The sequence below is a fragment of the Micropterus salmoides genome, unplaced genomic scaffold (assembly GCF_014851395.1).
Source record: "Micropterus salmoides isolate LMB-PRFRI ecotype aquatic unplaced genomic scaffold, ASM1485139v1 Ms_hic_scaffold_21, whole genome shotgun sequence".
NCBI classification, from domain to species: Eukaryota; Metazoa; Chordata; class Actinopteri; order Centrarchiformes; family Centrarchidae; genus Micropterus; species Micropterus salmoides.
The window spans coordinates 11,839,057-11,848,671 of NW_024041262.1; the positions used below are offsets into that span (position 1 = coordinate 11,839,057).

The 9,615-nt window shown below is 39.4% G+C and overlaps 1 protein-coding gene across 1 annotated transcript; it reads left to right on the plus strand.

Moving 5' to 3' along the window:
• The first annotated feature begins 1,310 nt into the window (after positions 1-1,310).
• On the plus strand, positions 1,311-8,847 carry telo2 (TEL2, telomere maintenance 2, homolog (S. cerevisiae)). The gene is made up of 21 exons (XM_038736084.1): positions 1,311-1,473; positions 1,887-2,249; positions 2,324-2,601; positions 2,697-2,765; positions 3,645-3,792; positions 3,902-4,004; positions 4,087-4,155; positions 4,235-4,376; positions 4,782-4,918; positions 5,040-5,122; positions 5,515-5,628; positions 5,714-5,802; positions 5,910-6,001; positions 6,169-6,285; positions 6,399-6,470; positions 6,564-6,734; positions 6,824-6,915; positions 7,015-7,114; positions 7,324-7,388; positions 7,658-7,773; positions 8,377-8,847. Exons 2-21 carry the CDS (start codon positions 1,909-1,911, stop codon positions 8,508-8,510), a joined length of 2,532 nt encoding a protein of 843 aa, XP_038592012.1. The 5' UTR covers positions 1,311-1,473; positions 1,887-1,908; the 3' UTR covers positions 8,511-8,847.
• The last annotated feature ends 768 nt before the right edge of the window (positions 8,848-9,615 follow it).

Sequence of the window (9,615 nt, forward strand, 5' to 3'; positions counted from 1 at the left end):
GTGTGCAATAATAAAGATTTATTTTCAAATGTTAATTTGTGTCATGAAACTTTATGGGGGTATGTATCAATATTCAGCTGACAAGTCAATAACACAGTCTATAGTTAATAATCAATAAATAAAACTTAAAAGGCAAAAGAAAATTAATCAATTTAGAGACTTAGGAAAAACTAAATTAAGTGGTTATAATGAAATAATTCAAATGAAAAATAAATAAATTGTAATGTTCACTTATCAAGTGCAATCATTAAGAGATGTCTTATATTACATTATTTCTCATGACTGAAAAGCTGAACCCTTGATTCCAATTCTTTAAAGGTTGTTATGTAACCAAAGGGCTGATATTTCATGTTACTGCTGATGGAGACAATAAAAACATCACCCAACAGGAGATTTTTTGGGAATGAAGTCGCTGAGGGTCTGAAAAAGGTATGCAGCGGGCAAAAACACTGTGAGGCATCTGAGCACTTCATTTTCAAAAACGCATTGAACTGTTAACAGTACCAAACACACTGACTAGACACTCGCAGACAACAGTGGTTTTAGTCTTTTGATCAAAATTATCGCTGGGGGCAAGTTATTCCTCCTGGGAGCAGGTAATGAACGTGCTAATGGCCTCATTTAAGGAGAAAATATTATATAAAATATAAAAAAATATTTTTATGGTTACTTTATTGAGACATTTTTCGTTTGTATATCAAAATCATGCTTGACATTTAGGCTATTTAATAAATCTAATTTAACTTTTGTCTTTTCGTGAATAGACTAGGATATGTTTGATGTGATTAGGAGGTTTCCTGTTTAAAACAAACCATTTCTGTTTTAAAACAATCCTATGAAAAGAGACTAGATGAAAACAAATCCTTTTGCCCCTTGAACTGATTTAAGGGGCATTTACGAATCTCTGAAATAATGTATATTGTAAAATAAACACTAAATTTGCGGCACAAATTTGTTTGATCCGGCCTATAGAACTGCTATTATGCTAAATAGCCTACACATTTTGTGTAGGACTGTTCTTTTACTATATGTGGACAATCTTGTCCGATTTATTGAAATTATTTAAGCCCCAAATCTTCATCAGTCAATTATTTTGCTGTTTTTTAAAACGAATCACATATGTATCCTTTGCTTATAAACCGTTTTTTAAAGTATTTTTTATATATAAGACTTGCACATTAGTTGATTAATTCACCGGTTCGTAGAGCCGATAAAGTGTTGGAAAAACCTTTGGCTTCTTGAATGCCGAACCGGCCAGCCTGTAGCCGGAACCTCTCCTCTCCTTCTTGCTCCTCACGGATGTATTTTGATGGAGCACACGGAGAGCGGAGCGACACGGCGGGACATTCTTGACCAAACACGACAGAAGAAACAGCAACTTTCACCTCGAAAATACATGTTTTAATGTCACAATGACAAAACCAGTGTCCGGCCATATAAACTTATGTTGTTTCGTTTAATTAAAATGCCCTGGTGCGTAACGTTATCATTTTTGATAGGCCAGTACAGTTGAAGCTAACTTAATTCACTTCTGTTTCCATTGACAGCTGCTGTATTTTGAAACCTTAACCGTAGTTACTAGCTTGATGAAAATGAGCCTGTTGTTGCTACACTTAGACTGTAAGCTAAGTTACCAGAGTAGAGGGAGATATGACCTACAACAAAATGAACTAGCATCAGTGAAGGCTGCGCATCCACAGAGTTTTGGTGTGATGTGCTGATATAGTTAGTAGCTAAATCCTCAAAATGTAATAGCTAATTATTAGATACATACTTTAAACAGTTGTGTGTTTGTTTCTGTGTGGAAATAGATATTTAGCAGTCATACCTTGGTAGAAACTATTCATTGCTGCAGGATGAAATGTCCTTTTAATGTTTTTGTTTAGGAGGTAAAACAAGGTTTCAAAGATGGAGTCCCTTGGCCCACATGCTGAGGTTCGCCTGGCGGTGGCCCAGTGTTTCCGGACCCTCACTACGTCCACAGATAACAAAGACATTGTAATTGCTCTTCAAGCACTCCACTATTACTTGGATGAAGGACCAGAGAGTAGAACCACTTCAGTTCAGCGGGCAGAGTTCAAGAGAGCTCACTTCACTCGTACCCTTCGGTTCCTTATCAGCAACATCCAGGCCGACTGGTTCCCCAGCCTCACAGCAGCCCAGCGCACGGCGTTATGGGACGGCCTGTTCCTCAGAGGCCCTCCGGAGCAGGCGCTGCTGGTGCTGATGGAGGGAATAGGAGAGCTAAGGTGAGTAGTGTTGGATAGGGGTTTGGAGGCGTCGCCATCATTTTGTCTATTCATTAATTGTCTCTCCACCACAGAGCCAGCTCAAATCTGGACCACTTGGTCAGCATCACTGAGAGGTTCCTTCAGAGTGGTCGACTCTCTGACCTGCTGTGGGCCTACTGCCTGGAGGCAGGGCCTTCTGACTCCCCCCAGTTCAGAGAGATTCTGCTGGGACGTATTGTGGCATTGCCAGACCTCACCGCCAACAGGTTACATCCAAACAACAAGCCTCTTTTTCTTCCTCAGCAGTACTACCCTCTACTGGCCTCAGAGATGCTCACTGCCCTGGAGCGGACCTGCCAAGCACTTAAAGGCGAGGGAACATCTTTTAAACGAAGAATGCATTGGTGTTGGAATCAAAATTAGCATTTCTAATCCCATCTATTAATCTTGAACTATGTTGAACAGATGGCACCGACTGCTCCTTGACTTTTGTGGCTCAGACACTTGGAAAACTGTGTATCCAGGGCCATAGTGGTGAGTTTACTTACAAGTTTGGAAGCTGCAAAAATAGTCAGTTGGAATTATTCTTATGTATATTGTGTCTCCTTCCATTCACACTGCAAGCCTCATGGTTGATGGGTAGCTCCATTAGCTTTACAAGTGGATATTACATGGTCATGATAATATGTAACAAGAAATATTATCAACAAGCCCGGCTTCAAATGCAACTCCAAGCTTAAATTTGTCAGGCCTCAATTTTTAGAATGATTTAATTAAAAAAAAATCTTACATTTTGTTCCTTTTCCGTGTTTTACATTATATTATATTAAATCTTTTTTTTATGGTGACATTTTAAAGGTCAAACCATGAGTGTTGGGAATGCTACCTTGGAAATGTATAAAGTTACTAATTACAAATTATCCTATTTAAAATGTAATAGTAGTGTAACTCTTTCAATGACTTTGTCAAACTAATGTAACTTATTACATTTAATTACTTTTTGATTACTTTTCTAAATTTCTACTATTCTCTGTTAACCATGTCAAAGGACAGCTGAGAGGCAGTTTAACTGGCAGATTGGTGGCGCTGCAAATTGAAACGTGAGAACCAATCAAAAGCATCAGATTAGCATCGAACTTTACTCAACAGCTGTGTCTGGAAATGGCAAAGGAAGACATTGTGCACATTAAAAACATGCAAAGCAACACAATGAATATTATTCAACATATAGCCGAGGTTTTTACAGGAAAGTTTCAGATGCAAACATCTTTTGGCTCTTCAAGTTTATTATCAATCACACATTTATGATGTTTTTCTTTCACCAAATAGATTAATGGACATCTGATTATTAGGGTCCGCAGTGACACAGAATCCCCTTAATCCTCCTCTGGCATTTTGTTTTTCTGTCTGCAGGTTTGGTGCTGGCAGTGATGGCTCCTCGGCTGTCTGTCTGCACACGCTCAGACATGGTGTGGCAGAGGGTCTGCTGGAAGCTGCTGGCGAATGTTCCACAGCAATGGGTGGAGAGCGTGCTCACTGGACTGGTGCAAGCTGTCAGCGGGTAAGATGGTTAGAGCTTCAGTCAAATGCATTTAAACAGCAAGCAGTTTATCTAGCTATGACCTTTTTATCTGCCCTTAATGACAACTGTCTCTTGCCTCGTTTTTCAGGTCTGATGCCTTGGGCAGGATCATTGGGAATCTAGTGTTAACAAATAAAAAAGCCCAGTTTGTTATCACTCATAAACTGCTGTTACTACAGTACAAGTATGAGGTAAGAAGATAACTTGCAGTCTGACAGTAAACCACATGTGTATCTTGTAAGTATCATATGAAGCATTTATGTTTATTCTCAGACTCGAGTCTTGAGAATTGTTCTGGGTTACCTCGCAGCAGACAGGGAGCGAAGGCCACTGCTCATCCAGGTGAGTGCATCAGGATGCTTAGCAGCCAAATGATATAACGTCGTATATATTGATTATTTTGTCGTGTGTGTGCTCTCAGGTGTTACGGTCTGTGTCCCAGGCCTGGGCTAACCCCAGTGCAGTGAAGCACACACCCCTGGAGCAGCAGCTGTATGTCAGCAAGGCCTTACTGCTGAGTGTGAGTCTGCTGAAAGACTCTGAGCTACAGGAGCTACGCTCAGGTACAGATAACAATGTTTGGTGCCTCAAATCACTCAGTAAATCAACAGTAAAAATAGAAATGATTATGGCTCCACATCACTTGAATCACATGCTTTTTTTCTACTGTTCATATTATTGCTATTCAAAACTACAAAAAGTATAATTTCAAGCTGACAGCTGTGTGTTATTAGGGACTTTACCCAACAAATATAAAATAAGTTCGACTTTTATTTTTATCAAAATATATCTCATAAAAAGTAACTGCTGTTGCTTAACTTATAGCAATGGGAAGTGTATAACCAAACAGGTTTACATTCAGTAACAGCAGCAGCAACAGAAGTAATAACATGATCATATAAATTAAAGGATAACAAAGATTGTTGCTTTCAGCTTTTCCTCTCCCTGTTGTGTGCCTGATTTCTCAGACTTACTTCAGTGTATGCTGGGTGGCATGCAGAGCCACCTGGACAGCAATGTGGTGCGTATCAGGCACATCGGCATGGTGGTGGGGGAGTGCCTGAGCTCTCGAATGGATATCAATGGAACCAAGCTGAAATTTGAGGTACAGTGAATGTGTAAATTGCTGTCAGTTACAACAGCTGCCTCGTCCACCTAATTGGCTTTCATTGCTTGAAATGCCATTAAAAGACCTGTGTCTGAGTTTGTATTGTTCTGTGTTGTAGTATGATCAAGATGAGGAAACCCGAGAGCTGCTTTCTCTGATGACAGCCATTGGTGATGAACCGGAGGCTGAGCCTTTAAATGGGTAAGTGTTATATATCTATATATCTTCTTAACTAAAACTATTTATATAGGTTGTGGGTGATATTTACAGCTTAAATTCTGTAAATGTGTACTCATCTGAAATAGTTCCAAAAATATATTTAGATTTGAATAGTTAACACACCTGCCACATTACTGATATTTCATAGTTTACGTGTAAGTCTCTGCTGTCTGTTTAATAGAGACTACAAACTTTTATAGCAGTTTAACAGAGCAAGGGAGGAAATTAACTCCCAAGTAGACACACTCTATGTAATCTTGGAAACTAATACTCTAATTACTTAACAACTATTTTCCAACAACAGGCCACATCCCATAAAACATAGTCACTCTATATATGTTGGTTTTATTTAAGAGAAGGTCTGTCATCCACAGAGTTGATGCTCCTCAAGGGACCAATGAAATGACTCAATCTACTCAGAATGTTTCATGTCAAAATAAGTCAGAACCTCTGCCACGGAAAACTGACCCAGACTCCGACCTGGACAGGTAAATGTTAGCTCTTCAGTTCAGTCAGTGAATCTGTTATGCTAAATGTATTTGTGGCTTAACTCCAAGTCTTTCACCATTGCAGCGATGATGAGCTCACTCCGTACGATATGTCTGGCGATCAAGAACTAAGTAAAGCATCTCCACCCCGCTACCTACGAGACTGTGTGGAAAGTATGGCTCCACAGATTAAATTTTTTTTACCTTACCGATCACCTCCTATTTCAACTCTGGGTCACTAGCTCCAGCTCTAACAATTTCTTATCCGTCGACCCATCCAGCTTTAATTTCCTCTGAGGACCCAGTGCGTGTGGAGCTCAGTTTGAGAGTTGTCGAGGGTTTGGTGAGGAAGAACACCTTTGCAACCAGAGAGGTATGACTGCAGCACACAAGAGAAACGTAGTTTTTATCCAGTGCTTCAAATGCATTCATTTCTAAATTTACACCCAGTAAATGACTTACCCGTGAATATGTGCTTTTTTTTGCTTACTTACACTTCTCACACTACAACTCATGTTAGTCTCGTATGCCTTTTTTCAGGTCAGTGTCCAATTGACCAAAGTGCTTCTTCACATGGAGGATAAATACAGCATAAATGGCTTCCTGAGTCTCAGACAGGCGACCATGGTGGCACTCACTGCCACTGACTCTATCCCCGTATGATCTTTCACCTCAGTTTTTACATTGTTTATCTTTTCACATCAAAATTTAGGGTCATAATCACACAGCTTTACTTTTCTTTTAGCTTCTCTCTCTGCTTTCCTTGATAGGTGACTCAGTACTTGACCTCAGAGTTTTACTCTTTGAACTACAGTCTTCGCCAGCGACTCGATATGTTGGAGGTGAAAACAACAGTGGCTGTGTACCTTCACCAAATACATTTAGCGATTTATTTGAAGTGTAATCATGAGGCTCTTCTTGTTTTGGTTTATTAGGTCCTTGCTCTGGCAGCACAGGAGCTCTCTAAGCCAATCACTGAAAAGAGAGATGCATCCATGGGTATTGCCGCCACCACTGATTTGACTCCATACCCCGGTGACAACCCTATTCACTGGCGACAAGAAGTAGAGAAGCGGATTCAAAGCAAGACAAAACGCCTCAGGAAGGTAGTTAAAGTGGACAGACATTTGACTCTAGTTGGTATTTGAGTGAAGGCTTTTTCCTAAGCTCTTCAGTCATTTCTCTTGTGCTACAGGGTGCCACACAACCTCCAGCTAAGGCCACCCCAAACCGTTATGCCCCTGTTGCTGGACACTTCTTTTTTCCTCTGCTCAGGAATTATGACAAGTAAGAGTGTTCTTTTATGCAAATTTAAAAGCTCTATACTCACAATTTAGTATCTGCAACAGAACATGTCAAAAATGAAATGTAATACCTTTCTGCTAGGCCTCAGGTGACCTTTGATCTGTTGGGCAGCGACCATCTAGTACTGGGCAGGTTGATCCACACCTTGGGCCTCTTCATGCATCTGGCAGTCAATGCACCGGTAGTTTTATCTGTCTGTCTGTGATGTTGTGACATGATGTCAATGTATATCAATATCGATGTGCTAAACATTTAGGTCTGACTCTTAATGCAGTCATAAAATATATATATTTGATTATAAAAGAGAAAATAATGGAAAGTAATGGGGTTTATGGTCAGTCAGTTAGAGGCATCCAATGCTCATTTTTACTGAGTTTGTTGTTGTTGCAGGTAGCGGCACAGATGGGTCGTGCTTTACTGGACTTTGTGTGGGCAGTGCGCTACCATGTTGACCAGTAAGTATGATGCATATTAGTGTTTTAGACGGTTCATTGTCTGAGGAAACTATTTGTGGTTGTTAACAGTACTATAATATGGTATTCCTGCTACTCACCAGGTGGTTTAACATTAACATTATGTGGGTGACTGTATGGCTATAGCATCTTCCTAGCAACAATTAGAACAGTCAGACATAAAAATAACAATAGGCCTGAACAGCATATAGGGTCTGAACAGGATGTTTTGTTGCCTTATTTCGGTCTGAGCTGTAACCTGTCTGTTAAAGGATGGTGAGACGAGGTGTCCTCTTCGCTGTTTGCTCTGTGTTTCTGAGCATGCCCAGTCAAAACCTGCTGGTGGACCTCAGTGATCAGCTGTTTGAGACCAGAACTTGGCTGGCAGGTAAAAAAAAAAAAAACAAGATGCTGGTGACAAAGAAAGAAATTTTGTTCATTGTTCAAAAACTTTTAGTTCTTTTATTAAAGGGCTGTTGTATTTTCATTTAGAACTTACGCATGAATATAGCAATAAATTGTTTTTATGTTACTAATAATAGATTAAACATAAAACACAGGATTCTTGTAAATGTACAAAGGTCTGAGGCTGCACCTGTGTAATGTAATTGTCAAGGATGTCCCCTCAGTGACAAACATGTACAGCAGCACACACATGCACAGCTGGACGGAGCATTTCTGGGAAGTACATGAGGAACCAGGATGTCCTGTATAACACGGACCGTCAATGACGTGATTGGCTCATCAACACTGGGATGTTTCTTTATCCCTCTGAGGATCAAAGTAGTTTCACATTGCAGTGAGGGACATGGAGCTAAATGAGTGCAAAGTACACATTTTTTCCTCCCACATAGGATTGTTAATTGTGCAAAGAAAATGCCAGGATTATGTGCAAACATAGATTTTTGTAATTATACTTAGAGATGTAGACTTTCTTGCAGACTATTGTTACCACTGTTGAAGTGTCTAAAGTCTTTTTTTGCATCCACAGATGTGGCTGAAGGAGACCCTGATGCAGATTGCCGGAGTCTGGCTGTACAGAGTCTGGTACTGATGGACAAGAGCCTGAAGAAACAGCTACAAGATCCACAAGTCATGGATTCATTATCACAGCATCAACAATAAACAACTGGGTCTGCTGCTTGGAGCTCCACAGAGCCTGGGGATTGGAGTATTGAGGCTGACAGAAATTATGTTTTGTATATTTGCTGGCAGAGTGGGCTGGCCTTTTTCGGGCTGAACTGGCCAATTTTTTTTTATATATATATCCTGGAACACAGTCAACCTGTGGAAAAAGAGGGCACATGTCTTCTGCTGAGTTTGAGAATTTCATGCACATTTCAGTACACTCTACTGTTTAGATGAACATATTGTGAATAATTTATGAACCATGTAAAATATTCATTTAATGGAGAATTGGATGACATTTTTGTGTACCAATAAAATCTATGTTATGAGGATATCCTTTCTAACCTCTTTCCTGTACTGGCACATCTCTCTGTACTGTGGTTGTTTGTTGGCAAAGGATATCCTGTGAATATTCACGTGCATACACCCATTCACAAATAATGGAAAACTATTTCCTCTTGTGACATAAATGAAAAGTGTTCATCTTTATGTACTCAAACAATGAAACCTTTTGAACCATGCAGTTATTTATACTTTTCATCTGTAATGGCCTCGAATTGACTGCCATGGTATATTTAGTAGGAAGATCTGCATTGATTACTCGAATATTTTTATTTTATTTAAGTGAATAAGGATGTAACTAGTACAGAAGATACGCTAATTACGGATTCTCACTTTGCAGCAGTGAACAGTTCATATAAAACTAAAATGAGATTGTAATCAAAATTCCAAACTTATTGGTTAGGACTGACAAAGTCTGAAAAAAAAAGATTTTTCTGACAGATGTAAACTTGCTAATTGGGTTAGTCACGGCATCACTTTCTGTTGAAAAGTGGTGGGGGCATAAGGGCATAAGATTAGTGGTGTGACAATACACTAGCTCACGAGACGATGCACAAGATGAGAAGATATTTTACACAATTTTGGTGAAATATATGAGTGGGGGAAATTTTGAGCATTGAACACTTAATTTCCTACATTCTGGAGAAATTTTCTGAACTAATTTATAATGGAAATAGCTTTATTCATATAAAGGAAAACACAAAATTCAGGTGACAAATCAAAATATAAATAAATAATATAATGTAATGCAGTAATTAGC

What these genes read in the sequence shown, in the direction of transcription:
- telo2 (XM_038736084.1), top strand. Translation starts at nt 1,909, where the DNA reads ATGGAGTCCCTTGGCCCACATGCTGAGGTTCGCCTGGCGGTGGCCCAG. An exon ending in CCAGACTCCGACCTGGACAG is followed by an intron (nt 5,629 to 5,713) that starts GTAAATGTTAGC and finishes TCACCATTGCAG; the next exon opens with CGATGATGAGCTCACTCCGT. An exon ending in ACACCTTTGCAACCAGAGAG is followed by an intron (nt 6,002 to 6,168) that starts GTATGACTGCAG and finishes GCCTTTTTTCAG; the next exon opens with GTCAGTGTCCAATTGACCAA.